The sequence below is a fragment of the Rousettus aegyptiacus genome, unplaced genomic scaffold, assembly GCF_014176215.1.
Source record: "Rousettus aegyptiacus isolate mRouAeg1 unplaced genomic scaffold, mRouAeg1.p scaffold_m13_p_3, whole genome shotgun sequence".
Taxonomy (NCBI): Eukaryota; Metazoa; Chordata; class Mammalia; order Chiroptera; family Pteropodidae; genus Rousettus; species Rousettus aegyptiacus.
The window spans coordinates 28852164-28871057 of NW_023416306.1; the positions used below are offsets into that span (position 1 = coordinate 28852164).

General features: G+C 43.6%; 1 protein-coding gene across 2 annotated transcripts; it reads right to left on the reverse strand.

Moving 5' to 3' along the window:
- Position 1: 1 nt before the first annotated feature.
- Positions 2-18502, reverse strand: POLR1E (RNA polymerase I subunit E). 2 transcript variants are annotated; one of them, XR_004956245.1, is made up of 13 exons: positions 18233-18502; positions 17517-17620; positions 16169-16245; positions 14940-15025; positions 13700-13758; positions 12747-12891; positions 10987-11094; positions 10261-10357; positions 8665-8798; positions 7672-7753; positions 6753-6884; positions 4578-5626; positions 2-2182 (listed from the first exon to the last, which is right to left on the reverse strand). XR_004956245.1 is itself a non-coding variant. In XM_016146227.2 (12 exons), the coding sequence occupies exons 1-12, from the start codon at positions 18306-18308 to the stop codon at positions 5467-5469; spliced, it is 1260 nt and encodes a 419-aa protein (XP_016001713.2). In that variant the 5' UTR covers positions 18309-18502; the 3' UTR covers positions 2-5466. The 2 variants fall into 2 exon arrangements, 1 of the variants encoding a protein (XP_016001713.2); XM_016146227.2 differs by having other exon boundaries at positions 2-5626.
- Positions 18503-18894: the final 392 nt, after the last annotated feature.

The following is an 18894-nucleotide window of genomic DNA, read 5'->3' on the forward strand; positions in this document are numbered from 1 at the left end:
GTTACTATGAACAGTTTATTCAGATTTCCTTAGTTGTTACCTAATGTCCTTGTTCCATTCTAGGATCCTATCCAGGACACTTAACTTTGCTGAACTAAAAAGATTTACATCACTACTATAAATGAAAAGCTAGTGTTTTCTAATACTTAAGCAAACTATTAAATGAAAATAATTATAGTACCACAAGCAAATAAACTTTTGTTGAAATCAGACATTTGGGAGAAATTCGTTATTGCAGTTTAACCTAACCAGCATACACAAAATACTTTGTGTATTTTGATATATCCTTGTGTCACTAAAATCATCTTATGTTCCATCAATAGTATATGAAACACTGACTTGGTGAGGTCATTGCCCTAGTTTTTACAGAAGAAACTGAGGCCCTGGGTGGTGAACTTGGTTAGAGTTTACTATCAAATGCTAAGAGCTTTTAGGCAGGAGAGGTCTGTATAGGGCTGTTACCTAGGGCTTCAGTAGCAAAAAAAAAGAACAGCTGAGACACACAAGGCCCACCTCCAGTCATTTGCAGGCAGAAGTGGGAGGAACAGAACACACATCCTAGCTCTTCTATGGTTGGGTTAGAGTTGGGGAAGAGAGACTGCTCTGTAGGAGCCTGTACTGAGTGGGCAGGGCTTGCTCTCCTACAAATCAGGCCAGACCTGCCTAAGAGAATCTATTTCATCTGATCCATCTGATTATTTTTTCCTTAATTGAGCTAAAATCTATCTCCCTGGCTAAATCCTACCCATACTCCAGGATCTTATTTTGTCATCACTTCCATGGAGTAACTTCCCTGGTCTTTTCAAATCTCAGTTAAGTACCTCTCCTCCATGCTTTCATACCACTGCCACCTTATGGTTCCCACAGTAGCACTGAATTGTCTTGGAAAAAGTTTCTTTGTCTCATTCCTCCCCACTCTACCATGCCCAGTGAAGTCATGCCCTGTTGATTCTCTATGCCCAGCACAGCGCAAGATTCAGGAAGTATTGATGCATGAATAGATAGATGGATAATGGACAAAGGAAGAAAAACCCAACCCCATTTCTAGTGTCTTTACCTTCTGGAGATATCTCTTCCTTTCTGTCTGTGATGACTCTCCAAAGATTTGCAGACAGCATCATTATCTCCCTGGTATTCATTCTGCTCCTGGGTTCCTCACACATGCCAGTTTGCAGACTGTCTCCTCGCCTCCTGGGCATTTCTCTAGACCCACTCCAGTGGTCTGAGTGGGCCTGGAAGAGCCCAAAGGCAGAATTTAGGAGTCCTGCCATACGTCTCAGGAAGTATGGCCCAGCTCTTCCTGTATCAATTATGGATATCAAGATAGAATTCCCTAAGGGTCCTGTTTCCTTGGGGTCACTTGCTTTCAGCCTGCAGTAGCTAAGGGCCTCCCTTCATAGGGTGACTTGCCACAGGTGAAGACTTAACCCTGGTGCCAGAGCTCACAAGAGGTCTCTGCTTCTTCCTACCCAAGCACCTTATATTGTGGCCTCCTTGGCCTTCCCTGCTGGCCAGTCAGGCCCAAATGTTGATGCCTGCTGACAAGAGTGTATAAGCCAACAAAGACCAACACAACTTCTTCCAGGCCTCCCTCCCAGTTCTGTTGAGGCCACTGCCCTGGTGTCCAGAGGAGGTCCTCAGTATCGGAGGGAGGTGGATGTGGTATGGCCAGACCAGAAAAAAGCCAGATTTGGATCTTGGGACATGAGCCTATATTGTCCTCAGCAGCAGCCCTGGGCCCACCTTCTTCCCTCTGACAACAGAGAAAGCCTCCTCTCTAAATGGTTCCTCTTGTTGGTTTCCCATGGGGCCTGTTGGGTTTGTTCCAGTCTCTCCCTATGTGAACATGCTCATCCCATTAGTTCTTTCGCCCTTCCTGTCCAGAACTTTGCAGGGTACAGTGATGATGCAGTTATGGCCATGGGGCTCTGGAGCCTATCCACTGTGATTCGTGTCCTTTTTAAATGAAGTCAAGCCTAGCATGGCCTTCCTGGTGCAGTCTGAGCAACTCACAACTGACACCTCTGCTCAGAGTGTAGCTGCCTGACTGTAGCTGAAGCTCCCATCTGATTATCAGTATTTCGCTTCTTGGTTTTGTCCCATCATTCATGTCGTCCAGCTGGGCTCATTGGATAAAAGGCTGATTCCAAGGCTGGAGCAGGAGAAAAGAAGCCTGGAATATCTAGGGCCAGAAAGTAAGCAAGGACCATTAAAATGATAGAGATACAGGAGCTAGCTTGAAGGAACTCAGATTGGCCAAGTGTGGTACAATCTGAGCATCAAAATAAATAACGGTATAATATTCATGGAATAAAATAAGAATCTATGAGCCTATACTGATAACTAAATGGCCAAAAAAAAAAAAAATTTAATGGGAGAGAAAAAAAGATATCCTCTTATAATACAATAATAATTGTATAAGAAATGACAAAGTTAGAAAATCACCATGTTGCATCTTGGTAGTTGATTCAGCAAGAATGATCAATTGAGGCTAAAACTCATGGGTGAAAGTTTGATAAGGAAAGGATATTTAGCGTCTCAAAGTATCCCTCCACAAACTGCTTATTATAAATAGTAACTTCATAGTGAAAGAACACAACTTTAACCAAGTAATATAGAAATATCAGCAAGAAGAAGACAAATGTCATGTGCTTCTACTCTGATGCACCTGGGACACAGCATGTCCATGATATTCCTGCCAAAAACATACCCGGAATCTAATCATAATGAAACACCAGACAAACCCAGAGGGACACCCTACAAAATAACTGACCTTACTCTTCAAAAACGTCAAGGTGAAGAAAGTCAAAGGCCAAGGAATTATTTTAGATTAAACAAGACTGAGGAGGTGTGACTAGCAAAATATGAAGATGAATTGTGGGCTAGGTGATAGTATTGTTATCATTGTTCTATTTCTTGCCTTTGATAAATGTACTATGGTTAGAGAAGAATAAGTACTTATAATAAATGGGACAATGCGATAACAGTTGGACAGATTCTGAGTAAAAAATACAGGAGTTCTTCGTACTATTCTTGCAACTACTTCCTAAATATGACATATCAAAATAAGTTGTTAAGAGGAGATATTTTAAAAAATTTTGCCTAGTTATTTTTAGGTTGGGGTCCTCTCCAACTTTGCCAAATATACCTTCTTTGACTTCATCACTATTTAACAATGTCCAACTGGTCAAGGCCACAGGCAGAGACCTCCCTCCAGGGGAACAGACTTCATTCTGTTCATCACTACCCGTAAGTTTAGTCTGCAAAATGCAAATCTTATTAAGGGTACCAGCATCTAGCCCAATCTCCCTTTCTTCAAAGAGTACATCAGTAGACATTATAGCAAATAACTTAGTGAGAGCAATGTATCTACTGTGAATGTATTAGTAAATAAATGGTTTGTAAGAGCTAGAAAAAACCAAGTCCAATTCATTACTCTACAAGTGTTTACTGCCTAGTAGCCCCACCAAGGAAAGAAGGTACAGTTCACATATTATGACTTTCAACAGACACTGACTGCTGATATGTCAAGCACTGCATTAGCTGCTCTCACGAGACTCGTTCTTGTGAACAAGGGCCCTCTTTTGAGCCTTTTGACCCACAAACCCCTTAATGTACAGAAATGTGCTTTTAAGTCAACCTCTGGGAATATATCATCTACATTTAGTGAAGTAGGGACACTTGTTGTCATGCAGGACAAGTAGTTGTCATCCTAGATTTTCCCTGTCAATACCACCCCTCTGTGTGAGTGACTGAAGATGGACTGCTTCCCCACAGACAGTTGTTCAGAGGCTATGATCCAATCATTCCTGAAAATTAAGCCTCAGAGTGTCAACCCCATCAGAATCTAAAAAGCATTCATGAAAACACATTCTACTCTGTAAGCAACATTAGGAATTCTTTTCCCAGAGACAGAATGGGATACTTTTTCTGATGCAGAGTCACATACTTGATTTTTACAACAGCTGAGATAAGTAAAAACGAGGTATTTCGATTTCCTGCTCATATCTCTGCTGGAGAGGAAGTATGCTACAAATGTTCACCACCCAGAATCAGAGACAAATGAGACAAACCAGAGAAGAGCATGGAAACATGACTTAGCACAGCCTCACCCCAGAAGTGGCTCTGATAACAGCATCTCAGAGCTCAAAGAAATACAAGGACCACCAGTCCCAAATGAGTTATCCAAGACTCATTTCCAGCATGTCTTCCCTACTATGCAAACTTCCTCCTTTCTAATTTTCAGAGCTGAATTCTACCTTCCTTCCTTCACTGTTCCTCGTTCCCCAGCACTGAGCACCACAGACCTCAGCTGCTCCTAGAATAGCTTTAAAGATCTGAGTCTGAGTATTGCCATGTACTGAAGTCTCTCCATGACATATTCCCATTCCTCATAGTACCCCTCTGGACACTGACTTCTCCGTCTCCCTTGTGGCAGATAAAAGTTGGTTGGCAGCCAGCATCCACGCCCACCTCCTTCAGGTGTGCCTTCCTGTAACCAGGTGCTGGAGAGCTAAAACCTATTTCCAAGACTCCCTTGCTCTAGATGCAAATTATGTTCCTACTTATATACTCACGAGGCAAGAAGGCAGCCGGCTTCTTGATCTTTTGGCTGTTAGTGTTGACAAGCATGGGTAGCTGAACTCAGCATTCCAGTGTTGAGTCACCAGCTTGATGAATTCAAGCAATTGTGGGGCAGAAGTAGCTTCTTGATGCCCAGCAGTGTGTTCCTGAACTGAGCAGTTCTGGTGGCAACCTCCTGATTCCCACTCCTGCAGGCCTTTAACAACTTGATAGCATTTTACCTGTGTAGTAAATGCCTTTCATCTTAAGATATCTGGAACAATCTGTTTTCTGTACTCAACTCTGATTCATCCCCCTCAGAACTACAGCTTCAGAGCTGACCTCTGCCCTCTTTGTGGCCTGAACCAAGCAGAGGAACTGGGATAATCACTTCCTCTCTGTACGGTAAGAGCTCCACCCTGTTACAGCAGCCTCAAACTCAATTGGCCTGTTTAGGCAACCCCATCACACTGGTAACCTGAAGCCTCTCTTCTAGCCCTCTGGGGCTGTATCCTCCTCACCATGTACCCCACTGGCCCTTCTGGATATAAGCATGGCACTTCACATTTCTCTTTATTAACCTTTATCCATTAGATTTGGCCAAGGGTTCAGCCTGTGAGATCTTTTGACTCTGACTTCCCAGGCTCCCCCTCCCACATCACCACATGTGAACCAACATGAGGATCATCTGCCATTTATAATCACAGCAACACCGAAGGAGGGAGGTGACGTCCAATACAGTGGTCACTTTATGTTTCTGCTTAAGACAAGCACAAGTGAATGCCAGCTTCTGGCTTCAAATCCATGCCGAAGCAAGCCTTCTTTTCCTCTCCTTTTAAAAATAAAAACGGAAATAGTAGTGGCTATCACATGGCGAAAATGCCCTGTCTGGAAAGCACATCTCTAGGTGATTCTCCTCCGCTTTGACTGGCGGTCCAAGGACTGGGCTGGAGGCAGCGGGATGCACAGAGTGCCCAGTTTGTGCTCCTCCTCCATGCCGGCTGCCAGAGACACACTTCGTTTAGAGATCTTCAGTCTCATGGCTTTTGCTATCTCAATCATCCTAAGGAACAAACACACAAAACAAATGGAGAGTCCCCTCAATGTCACTGCTCAGGGCAGGAGTGAGCAGCACACTCATGCTCCAGGCCACGGAGACAGGATCCCCAAAGTGGCCACCAGGAGAGAGGCAGGCAAGACCTGCCCCTGCAAGAGCCATCAAACAATTTCATTTTAATACATAGCCATTAGAAAATATCCTTATAGGTGATTGAAAACCGGGTTCTCTCTCTAGATCCTATTAGTAACTTTGTTTACTTCCTGTAACCAGGATTGAGCACTTGCTAGCAGATTGCTAGAATAGGCTCCAAGTATTTGTTTTTAATTTTCAGTGTCACCGCCTGTGAGAACGCTGTTTGTGGCCCTCAAAATTAACCCTCTGTGGACTGCTAGAAGAGCCTGTTTTCACAGGCTCTCTTGAACACCATTAGGGTCCTTGGGTGTCAGATGCTCCTGAATCACTGACAAAAGCCAACAAACCCCACAGTTCAGGCTCCTGGAAAGTTCTGCCCCCTACTCAGTCCGAATCCCTTCTAGCAAGGCTAGAAAGAGCCTGAAAGGTCATATCTGCCAACTCTCCCAGTCCAGTCAGAGAAGCCTCAATGTGACATCCATGCCAAACAGCAGCCCAACCTTGCCAACCCTTGTAGCCCCTTCCATCTGATGCTGAGAAAGGTCATTTTGCTAAGCTGAAATTGAGTTCTTATAACTTCCACCCCTGGACCATAGAGAATGCCCCTCCTTAGAAGAAATTTGGGGACTGGAAGCTGCTTGGTTTCACAGGGACAGAATGCTGTGGGAAGGCTCAGATTTAAAGCCCAGCTATTCCCCTTCTTGGTTGTGTGACCTTGAGAAAGCCAGTGACTTCTCTGAAATGTAGATTCATTAGTTGTTTTTTAGGGAAATTGATCAGTTCTTATCACAGATTTAGTACTGTTGCTGGCATAAAGAAGGCTCTCTATAATGTCTGGTTGCTCATCCACTCATTCATTCATTGACAGTTGTCCTATGGTTCCAAGTCTAGCCCATATTAAATGTCCCCAGTTCCCTTAAAGGAGTCTCATGCTTTCCAGTGGTACCAGATAAACCTCAAGACACCCTAAGGGAGTTTTCTGTTCTGTTGTGCTCACCTTTTCTCGCTGAGCTTCAAGTCCCTCTGTAACACCGTCAGGTCAATCTGGAAGTCATTTATGTGCAAGGCAAGTATGATCACATATGCAGTGATCTTTGCCTTCATAGAATTGGAAATTATGTTCCGTAAACTACAAAAACAGTGGCAATAAAGGAGGCAAAATTAAATTCTAAGATGACTTCGCCAAAAACAAAATAAAAATATCCAAGCCTGACCCCATAGGTACTCAATGTCTTCTGATCTTGGGACGAGGAAAAGAAATTTGAGCAACATTCCTTGTCCTGCAAGGTACCCAAGCCTTCACAGAGTGGACGGTGAGCCAATCACAGTGTTCCCGTCAAGAGGGACAGAAAAGGCCAAACCTACAGTTTCCTCAGGCATAGTGAGAGCCTTGCACTGGCAAGGACCCTTGAGTCTGTCCCCACCTGCTCAGCAAAGCTGCCGGAAAGCAGTCACCCCACACTGTTGCCGATGGTTCTTCCAAGCACACTCTGAGCAAGAAACACATTCCAAACAAACAGCAGGAGGGGAGCCCAGGTGCACTGCGTAGGGTCCTTTCCCCAGCACCATTACAGAGGCCTGCCCTTCCCTGCAATACTGCATTTCCACAGAACACCAGCTCTGTGAGACACTGGGAGGGCTCCTCAAAAGAAGTCTGTGGAGTGAAATTTGTTGCAGGACTTTCCAAAATCTTTAAAGTGAACTTCTCCAGGAGGATAGAGTATGTGCTATATCATGTTTCCTAAACTTACTTGAGCTCGGAACCCTTCCAAATGACAGTACTGTCTTCAGCACAGTATCTCTATGGACATGACATTCAAGCCAAGCCCCTACTCCTTGCTCTTATCTACTGCCCACCCCTACTCCCCAATCTGCTTTCTTCTTTATAGGCAGAAGACAAAAAATCACCCCCTGACCTGCCATTGTTGTAGGTCAAGCAGGTAAAGTGCTTCAGCAGTTTGGTGTTGATGATGTGTGGAACTCCAGGTCCCAGAGCACCTATAATATAAAGTTGAGTTTATCATTTTCCATCAAAATCCTAGGCCACATGTCATTCATGAGCTGGGAGAAGAGGCCAGCAGTTGGACCACTGTTACGAACTGAACTACGTGGTAAGAGAAGCAGGAGCCCATGAAATAGCCTGGCCACTTTCAAATGAAAATGTGCTCATTTCCAATGAAATTGTATGAGAAACGTTTATGATGGGTTGGCAATAAGAAAAAAAATATGAGGCCTGAAGACACAGAATTCCTAAGATGTTGGAAAGCGAAATAGACCATGGAGAAAGCTGAGGGAGAGAGAAAGGAGAGGAGACTGGAATGCGAAAATAAGAATTAAGCAAGTACTGAAAAACACGCAGATTCTTGGGTGTCCAATCATGATCAGAAGACTGTATACAGGTTTTGCCTAAAACCACAGGCATCTCCCGCCAGCTTTCCAACTCCAGATGGATGGATGTGGCAGCCAACCATGGCCTGAGCTACAGATGACACTGGGGTTACCAGCAGAAACTGACTCTCTCTTCTCCCAATCAGAAATAAGCTGACACAACACAAACCTGTCACAAGCCTTTATGAGCAAGGCCAACTTTTCTCCCTCTATGACTGATGTTTGTCTAACAGGTTGTCTAAAATTTTCATTTAATTTGGATACTACACTTTGCATAATGCAGAAAAGAAGTAAATATTAGCTCTGAACAAGAACATAATCCAACCTGTCCTGCAGATGAAGAAAGAACTTGGCAAGTCCTCTCAGGATGCCGGCAGTACCAATAGGAACCTCACTGCCACACGATTAAAAATAAAGACCCAAACAGACAGACCCATTTTCTTCTCTCACTAGAGCTGGTCTCATTACAGACAAATAATGGACTAGAAATAACCAGAATAAAATGTCTATCATGAACTCACTTTTCCGCTTAATTACTTTCTGTGCTCGAAATCTGATGAGTGTGTCCAGAAACCATATACATCGGGCCTGGCGGTCTCGGCTCTCCTCGTTTGATGGCAAAGACTTCAACGCTTCTATGACAAAGGAGCAGTGGCTAAAACAAGGGAGGGAAAGGGAAGAATGTGTCAGGTAAGACCAGATCTGTCAGGAGCCATTCACCCCCTCACAATTAAGATCATCAGGCACCCTGCACCCCATATACATACTTGACAGCTGAGGAAGGGCCCCCAACCAATGATCCTCACAATAGGAGGAGCTTGGTTTAACGTAGGAGCAGTAAGGAGCTAGTAAATATTTTTGGCTTTGTGGTCCACACTGTCTCTGTTGCAACTACTCAAAGCTGCCATTGTAGTGCAAAAGTGAATGACCATGGCTGTGTTCCAAAAAAACTTTATCCGCAGGCAGCACAACAGACTTAGCACACAGGCCACAGTTTGCCAAATTTTGATATAGTGGTTTGGAGCATAGTCTCTCAAGTCAGACTGCCTGGGTTTGAATCCCCTCTCTTCCTTTTAGTGGCTTGGACAAGTTTCTGTACAGCTTCTATACATCTCTGTGCATCATCTTTACATATAAATTGAGACCAATGATAGTACCCTCCTCATAGTGTTTTGTGGATTAAAAAAGACAATGCAAGTAACTGCTTAGAACAGTGCTTGGCACCTATAAGAGCTTGATCAATGTTAGCTATTATTTTTATGTACTGTTCTAACATTATCAGGATCCTGGGCTCGCAGAGATTTAAAGGGTCTTCAAGATCATCTTGTAGCGGCCTCATTTCACAGACAGGAAACCCTACAGCTCAGGGAGGGGACGATCACACAGTCTATCCTGCAGAGCTCAGGGACTCAGTTCTCTAGACTCCCAGCCCAGAGCTCATGCCTGTACCTGCCCCTGAGCCACAACCACATTAAGATAACTAAGAACCAGTAATGACCAGCAATGAGTTTTTTTTTTTTTTTGGAGATGGATCTTTGGAGGAAAAAAATATTTTCCCAAGCCTTGGATTTCACTGACCAGTAAAATTCCCAAACAAAAATCAGGGAACCAACCTAGGGATGATAATTTTTTATTTTCTCAAGATGGAATTATTTTAAAAACAAAACAAAAAAACTCAAAAGCAAAAAAAAAAACAAACAAAAAAAACACTATCATCATAAAAAAATACATAAATTTTACTTTAGAAAAGCTCGCGCAGCACATTATCACAGATAAATTATCACTTCAGCTGGCATCTCCTCTCAAGCCAGCCCTTGGGCCCCATAGTGACAATCAGCGTCAAATATAACATTCAGGAATATAGGCCATCTCTAGTTCCCATCCAAACTATAAGGCTTCACCACCCTCTGCCCAGCCACAGGTTCCATGCGCTCAGGCCAACTCTCTCCCTTGAATGCCACCCACAGTCTTGGGTCAACAGGCCGTGAAGCCCACACATTCAAGAAAACACTGATCCATTCATGTTCAATGATGAATAGACTTTGACACTCAATGACTGACTACTGCTGTGTCCTGACATCACACCCCAGACACTCCATCTGCCCAAGTGAGGGTACCTGTTCTCTTCAATCATCTTCAGTATTTCTTCTGATGTGACATTCCTGAAAGCTTCAGAAGGACTCTGAAGAGCTTCATACTCCGCAGAAGAAAGAACTAGTGACTTGTCAAGAATTCAGTCTGACCAAAATGGAAATATTCAACTAGCTGGATCATCTGCTCCTAGTGGCCTCATTTTAGAGACGGGAGAGCTAAGGCTCAGAGAGGGGAAGATCACACAGCACTTTGGGGCAGAGCTTGGGGCCTCGGTTCTCCAGACTCCCACCCCAGACCTCATTCCCTGCCTGGGCTTTTCCACCTTCTCTTTCTTATCACACACTTACTATGGGCATTTTCCATCTGATTAGACCTATGAGTAGGGAAATTCTGTGCTCTAACCATTCCTTGTACAAAATCAGTCTGTCCTAGACTTTGGGCATTGGGTGACTTAAGTCATATTTGGACTATTTATGGAGAGTGACCCCCCCACACACAAACAGGGCTGAGCTGTGGGTATTTGGTGTTTTGCTAGGGATGGGTTTGAATCCCAGGGGCTTAGAGGCTGGGGCTGGAGCTAGTCCCTCAGCTAGTGAGTAAGCTTGGCTGACTTCCCAGCAACAGCACTGGGCAACTGCAGAAGTTTGGATGTAGCTTCTGTGAGCACTGAGGGACCAGACACCTCCAGAAGCCTGGCTATTCCACTGATGTGCAAATATCCCAACCTGTGAAATAAGGCAAAAGGATACGGTCTTCAAATTTATACACGTCTTCAGGCTTGGCTGCATCAGCATGGCAGGGAGGAAGGAAGAGGGAGTCGTCTTGCAAGTCATCATGGATGGCATCACTGACCAGAGCTTTGCAATAAAAGAAGAGTCGGTATGAGTATCAACCTGTATGGCTTCAGGTTCCACAATACTCCTTGCAACCTGTGCACTCAAGATCTTAATCAGTCAGGGAACCTCTAATCTGAATGCTCCCAACCCAAAGCCTGATCCCCCATGAGGCTGACAGTTCCAGTGCTACAATGTCCGCTGATGACTCACACCTAAAGAGGAACCCTGGAAGGTGGATCCAGTGTGGTCTCCCCTCAAGTAACTCAAAGTATAGTTGGGAGAGACAGGTATGCTAATAAATATTTATAATACATGAGAGAAACTAAAAGTGAAGGATATTCAAAGTAGCCTCTAATGGCTTAACTTCCAGAAAATTTCTCCACATATTATACGAGTGAAAAAAAATATCAATTATAAAACTAACTACCATACAGGAATAACCATGTAAGAATTAAGTATGCATATAGACAAGAACATAGGGGAAAACAAGAATATTATAATTGTTGGTCTGGCAGAATGATGAAGAAATAAGTGAATTATTTTTCTTTTTATATATCCTCTAATAGCCGAACGAAAAAATTAAAAATTTTACTTAGACATTAAAGGACATCTTTGAATAAATGGAGACATATTTCTGTTCCCAGATGGAAAAATATAATACTGTAAAGATGTTGATTCTCTCCATATTAATCCCAGCTGGATTCTGAGGGAATTTGACAAAATAATTTTTAAGAGTACCTGGAAGAAAAAGCATGCTACACTAACTAATACGTGTGTGAAAGATAAGAACAAAAGAGGGAGATGGATTTGCCCTGTCAGACAATGAACTGGATGATGACGCTACTATAACCAAAAGAGCCTAGTGCTGCTATAGGAATGACTGGTCAGAACGATGGACCAGAACACAACTAAGAATGTGGTAAAATGATAAACACTACTTCTTAAATCATCTTTTAGAAAAGGAAAGGACGGAATTGGGAACAACTGGCTAATCATTTGGAAAACATAAAATCAGGTATGTACCATCTACCAAAAAAATTCTTAATTAAGATTTAGATGTAAAAATAAAATTATAAAAGTATAGAAAGAAAACACAAGAAAATATATTATTATAGGGTATGAAAAGACTTTCTAAAAATTACTAAACTTCCATTTTAATTGAAAAACTGCTTATATAAACTTTCTCTTATGTTCTTATAATACATTAAAACAATAAATACATTTTAAAATAATACACATATACTCAAGCTGCTGAGAAATTTATGAGCAGAAAAAGATCTATTGACCCCAAAGTGAAACATTGTCTCATGAGGCTCAGTTCATTGTTATCACATCAGGCTTTTTGACCAAAACCTCCTTGTGACTCAGAGAGACTTGAAGCCTTCTCCCTCCCTCCTCTGTGCCCTGCACGCTGTAACCCTGGTACCTAGGACACAGCTCGCACATATCCGTTCCCATGCCTATCTCCTCTACCTAACTGTGTGTTCTCTTAGGGCAGGTCATGTCAGGTGTTTCTTACTACTTCCAGAGTCTGTTTCTGCAAAGGCCCTCAGAGAGAAGCAGGAAGGAATCCAGCCCTAACTCCCACCACTTCCATTTGTGGGATGGGTAAAAGATCTCAAGAGAAGGCTGTCTCTGTGACTGGATTCTTACCCCAAGTTCCAGCTGCTTACCAGTCACACCCTTTGTATCAATAATATTCTCTGCAGCTTTAGCTACTGCATGATTCAAAGATTCACTGCCAACTTTGTTCATTCTCCTGGAGTTCAGAGCCCGTTTCTGTTTGGTGGTACCAAAGGCTTCAATGCAAGAGTCCATCTGTACAAGAGACAAATCTGATTACTGGGGACAGGCTGGGCATGGCCACTCCTAGCTGTGTGACTATGGGGAAACTCTCAGCCTCTCTGAGCCACCATGACCTCATTTGTAAATTGGGCTGAATCATAGTTATCTACTTCAGAGGCTTGCTGTAAGAAACAAGTGATACTAACAGATCCGAAGAACTTCCTTTGTAAGCTGTAATGGACCATTTACAAATCAATAGTCTCTACCTAGAAAATGTAAAAACTTGACTTGAATTAAGATTCGTAAATCTGGGCACACAGCTTACCATTTTCCAACCTTACACCCATAACAGACATTGTTAATAGAGCACTCACTCTTTCTCTCTGAGTTTGAAGATAGCCTCACACCCCTTCTCAATAAAGCTCTCCAGGCAGCAATGAAGATTTGCCATCCTGGGATGAGATTAGCTTTGTAGGAACCTTCTACATTGAAAATCTAAAGTTTACTTTGTTTTAATATGAAAGGTTCCAGGCTGCAACCTATATTCCCTGAAACCTGTATTAAATCTTAAAAACAAGAGTTATGCTACACCTAAATCAGCCTAGAGAACCAGTTCGAAACACCAGCACAGAGCCGTGCGCAGCTGCCCTAGACACGAAAACTATTCTTTATGAAGCCAAGGAGGCCTCTGCAGGTAGAAACTATCCAGACAACCACAAATGAATGAGCTGGGAGCAACCGGGGAGACCGCTTTGTTCAACCAGCTCATTTTACTGATGGAAAAACCCAGGCCTAGAAGGAACTTACTTACGATCCCATGTCTTAGTTCCGTCACACTTACCTTCTCTCTAAAAGTTTTGACTTGACTCTCTAATGATGATTCACTCTCAACTGATTCATCTATCAAAACACAAACAAAAACAGGAAAAAGAAAAAGCAACCTGTAAGGCCTACAGATAGTAATAGTGTTCAAGAAACTTTTCTCCAGGACTTTGCAGTGCTTAACATGAGTGTATACTGTGAACATTTAGTATGTAGCTTTAGTATACACTTAGAGAATTCAAAGAATTAAGGAGTCTTACAAAGGGGCCATCTGGTCCAACTTCTTCATTTTACAAATAAAAAAAAATGAGTCCTCCAGATGAAATGACTTGCCCCAGGTCAATATGCTAGATAGAATAAATCAATATTTACAATTTTTTTTACATGTTAAAACAAAAATTTAGTTTATCAGGAAATAAATGACTTTTTTTTTTTTTTTTGCTTCTTTTAAAGTTAGAAGAGCATTTGGAAGATAATTTAATCTTTATCAGATTAAAAAGGGTCAGGGCCACTGCTTTGAGAGAAAAAAGTTAGAACAAATGCCTCTGAAGACATCAGGCATACTCACCATAATCCTAAAGATCCCTCCTTATCAAACATGCTGCCCACCATGGTTCTCAGTATTTAAGATTTAGGGAGCCCCTTGAGTCTGACCCTCTTATCTATCATTTCGGAAGATCTCACTCTAGCCATGGGCATGATGACTAAGCATCATGGCTAAGATGCCAAAGCAGAGAAACAACGCAATTTCTCCCACTGCTTAAGGAAAAGAAAAGGATCTCCTCCCAAATTAGGAAGCATAGACTTTTCATGAACATGAAAGTTACTGTCCAACATATAAGCAACTTCCAGCACTTACCAGAGATTCTAAAACCTCTCCCCACCTAGAACAGTTAAGAATTAACAAAGGCCTTCAATAGAAAAGAGTACCAGACATGCCCTCCAACATTCTGCTCTGATCATTGCTCAATTTGCTTTAATTAAGACTAGTTTCTGATCGCAAGACTGTAAACACTGTGAGGACAGGATCTGTGTCTATTTTGCTACATTCGCAGCCTCTAATTTGTGCCTAGAGTACATAGGTCCTCAATAAATATGTGCTGAGTAAAAATACTCTTAAAACTTATTCAAAAAACTTGGCAGAAAGGCACCCTTTTAAAAATAACTATAAAATGTATTTTACAAATCAAAAACTCAAACCAACTCATCCTGCAAACCTAAAATATGCAGCATTTCTGTGAGTCTTGACTGGGGCCTACCTGAAAACAGTGGCTGCATGTTGAACAATTCAGCATCATATACTTCCATTTGGCCAGAGGTCTTGTTCAAAATTCCCACAAAGTGCCTAAACAAAGAAGGAATAATACCAGTAACAATGGATTATTCAAAAGGTATTAATTTTGCAACTTCATTACTTTGCCTAAAAGTTCTCAACCTTTCTGTCTCAATACACCTGAGGAATGCATCACCTGCTCAGGAGTCACAATAGCTGGGGAGAGGGGTTCTGGGGAAAAAAAATCTACAGGTGATTTTGGTAGGTGACCACATTTGGGCTCACTGCTATAGTGAGAAACTCTTTTGAGTTGTTAGAATCTAGAATTTTACTAGAATTTACTGCACATGTAAATTTTATGGAAGCAAAGACAAGTAAAACCTTGGTAATAATGGGAGAAGACCAGTCTGAACTAGAGAATCTTTCTAAAGGGATAATGTGGTATTAATAGTTTTAAGCATATTCATGAATCTGACTTCTATCAGGGTGGTCCACTGGGGTTCACTATTGGATACCATCACAGGGACACTGCATTATGCCAGCCCCTGTCAGTTATAGTCTGTTCAGGCTGGGCAATCGACTAGGGGTCAGTGAAGGGAAAAACTGCTCAAAGTCAGACAGTTGGTCAGTGGCAGAGCTGGACAGAAACGCTGGATCCTTTGACACTACCAAATCTCTTTCTTGCAGTCGGTCCTAAAGCAAAGTTCTTGCAAGCTTTAGTCTACTGATTATACATACCATATTAGCGAAGAAAGCTGCCTTTTGGAAATAAGACAGTTATAAATAAGTCCTGGGGATATAACGTATAGCATAGTGACTATAGCTAACAACACTGTATTATATATTTGAAAGTTGCTAAGAGTAAATCTTAAAAGTTCTTACAAGAAAAAAATTTGTATAACTATGTGCAGTGATGGATGTTAACTAGATTTATTCTGGTAACCATTTCATTATACATATATCTAATCATTATGTTGTATACCTGAAACATGTCAATCATCTCAATTAAAACATTTTAAGACTATTACTAATGAATGAGTTTTTTAGGAAATTCAACAAATGTAAGTCAACTTTCAAGAATGGGTGAGGGCGGCTGGGTCTAGGAACACAGAGACTTTTCTAGATTTCCCCTACTACCGCTAAAGACTGAGAACAGCAATGCCAGGGCCACCACCATTACCCTCTCCTTCCAGCTGTCCCTTCCCCTGTCCCTACCTGCACAGAGTGTTGCACTTGAGGGCTCCAGTCCCAAAATTGTTTCCCACATAGGAAAGTCTGTCTGTTTCAGCTGCCTAAAATGTAAAGGGGGAAAAACTCCATTACAAACAATGTTGAAAGGTATTAAGCAGACTGTTTCCCTTTTCCACATTTGCAAAAAGCTTTAGAATCCAAACCACAGATTAGAATTAGAGAGCCTCTGGGAGAAGATCCAGCCCCACTAACTGAATTTGGGATGCCCCTGGGGAAAAGGCAAGAGGTCTTTTGAGGGAGAAGCCCCAGATAGTGCTGACTTCTAGCTGGTCTGAAAAGTTCTTGGGGGAAACTGTATCACAAGACTTGGGAGACCCTGGGCTCCTCTACATTTAAAGGCATATAAAAAAAATGATTCTGCAGGCAACCTCCTGGATCCAAAGTCCAAGCCCTTCTTGAACCTCTTTGCCCACCTCACCCATGGCTGTTCCTCATATGCTGTTAGGACCATGGAAATGGCTAATTCACTTCTCAAACATAGCCAAGCATTCCAGCTTCCCTATGTCTGTCCTCGCTATCCTCTTCACTTGGAATACTAAACCTCGGCTGTCAAATCCTCCATCCTTCAGTGCTCAGCTCCCTGTGCCCTCCCCAGGAAAACATTCTGGTAAGCAGAAAGTTTGACCATGCCCACTATGCCTTGTACTCTCCCTCCCTCGGGCCCTGAGTTTTGTTTATTTGTATGAGCGTCCCTCACATCCAGCTCTCACCTCTCTAGAGTTCTTTGCACTGTACTTGCAATGTTTCTTTAAGTTTGAGATTGGGTAAAAGCTCAAAGAACTCTCTAAAGCAGTGGCTCTCAACCCAAGGAAATCCTCCTTCTGGAGACATCTGGGAACGTCTGACATTCTGGTTGTCACAACTAGGAGGTGCCACCAGTATCTAGCGGGTAGAGGCCAGGGAAGCTGGTAATAGCCTATGTTGCATAGGACTGCCCCCACAACAAAGAGTTATCTGGATCAAAAGGTCAATAGTGCCAAGGTTGAGAAACCCTGCTCTACAGTATGAGCTCCCACAGAGTGGGACCAGGCCTGATGTAGCTGTTTCCCTAGCAGCTTACAGCACATAGCCTCAGTGGCTGCTCAATAAATGCTGTTGTATGAACAAATGAATACAAGGCTATAACTTCACTCAAAGTATGAAACTGAATGCAGCCTGTCCCTACATCCCAACCTGCTGGAGCTCAGAAGAGTCCTTCGAAGGCTCATTTGCTATCTCCCCCTTTTCTCCTCTTACTCCCTCCCACATCCACCACAGTCCATGGGTCTCCCAAGGCCTGCAGAGTGGAGCAACTGGCTACTGCAGCACTTACCAGGATCCGCTGACTCTTCTTCCTGGGGTTTGTGGAGTCGTTGCTCTTGTACAAGGTAAAGCGAATGTTGCCTGGATTCTGCAGTTTCCCATTGGAGAACTGGACTGTAAGATCACAGCCCAAGAATGAGATGAGATCAGAAGAACCCACGATGTATGTTGGGGATGAACTGGACTGTCAATGTGAGAGAGTGACTGAAGGAATGAGAATGGCAAGGAAGCCCAGGTCCTGACCTGAAGTGGGAATGAAGGAGGACCTGGTCCAGCTGGGAACAGGGGATGGGGAAGTGAGGGAAGTCCTGGGGTGGGGCTGCAACAGGAATAACTAGGGGTACCGACCGACTGAGGAGGTCTCATTCAGTCCTAGAGAGAGCGGAAATACCCCTCCCGTGGAGAGAAAAAAATGCAGCAAGTCTAAGACCTGGTGAGTGAGGAGATGACAGTAGACTGGATAGTCCTAGGGAGAGAGTGAAAGAGACGTCCTCATCTGGTGTGAGGTGGTGAAAGATGGTGGGATGACAGAGGAGCTCTGGCCGAGCCCTAAGTAGTGGTAGACACTAGCGGCGGGGCGCGGGGAGGTGGCGGGGGGGAAGGGCGGGGGGAGAGGTGATTAGGGCCCTGCTGGGAATAGGGTCCGGCGAGGAGGCGGGAGGGCTGTAACGGTACCGAGACGGAAGTGAGAGTTACGGGGAACTGCTCCAGCTCCGCAATCTTTACCCAGTACAGCTCTCTGGCTCTCGTCCGGCTCTCCACAGTACAGCCACTTCGCACTTCGCAACGCCTCCTCCGCCATCTCGCTTCTCCGGCCAAGCCCACGAGTTAACACAGTCTCAGCAACCTGCGCGTTGGTACCACGCGGAAGCAGTGCAGCAGGCAGGAAAAGGTGTGGCCTCACGGCACCGCCCCGTTCGGGCCCCCAAAGACACCTCCCACTCTGTGCCCTTGCCCTGAACGCTGAGAGCGCCAACCGCGCTCACCCTTCGCCACAACCCTCCGCTCGAAGAGGCGTGGCCTACACACCGTGCCCCGCCTCATCCTTTGACTTCCTTCAGAGCACACCACCTGATTGGCTCACAACTCCGCCTGCGCATTAAGGATCGTGTGGGACAAGGTCCGAAGCTCTAAAGTTTAGAAGCTTTTGCTTAACAGTTTGGTGGGATTTCTTCCTGCTCAGCATGGACTAGATAGAGTGTGATCTATCTCTCCTACGGTGACATATATATCTTACTAAGACCTGAAATGCCAAGTTCAAATTTAGAATTCTCTGACAGGCACTCTTTAAGCCCCAGCTAGATGTGGCAGCTGGCTCTAGAGAGCAGTTGCTCTCTAGGGCCTCCACCCACATACGGGGATATCCAGTCTTTAAGTCTAAGCTTCGT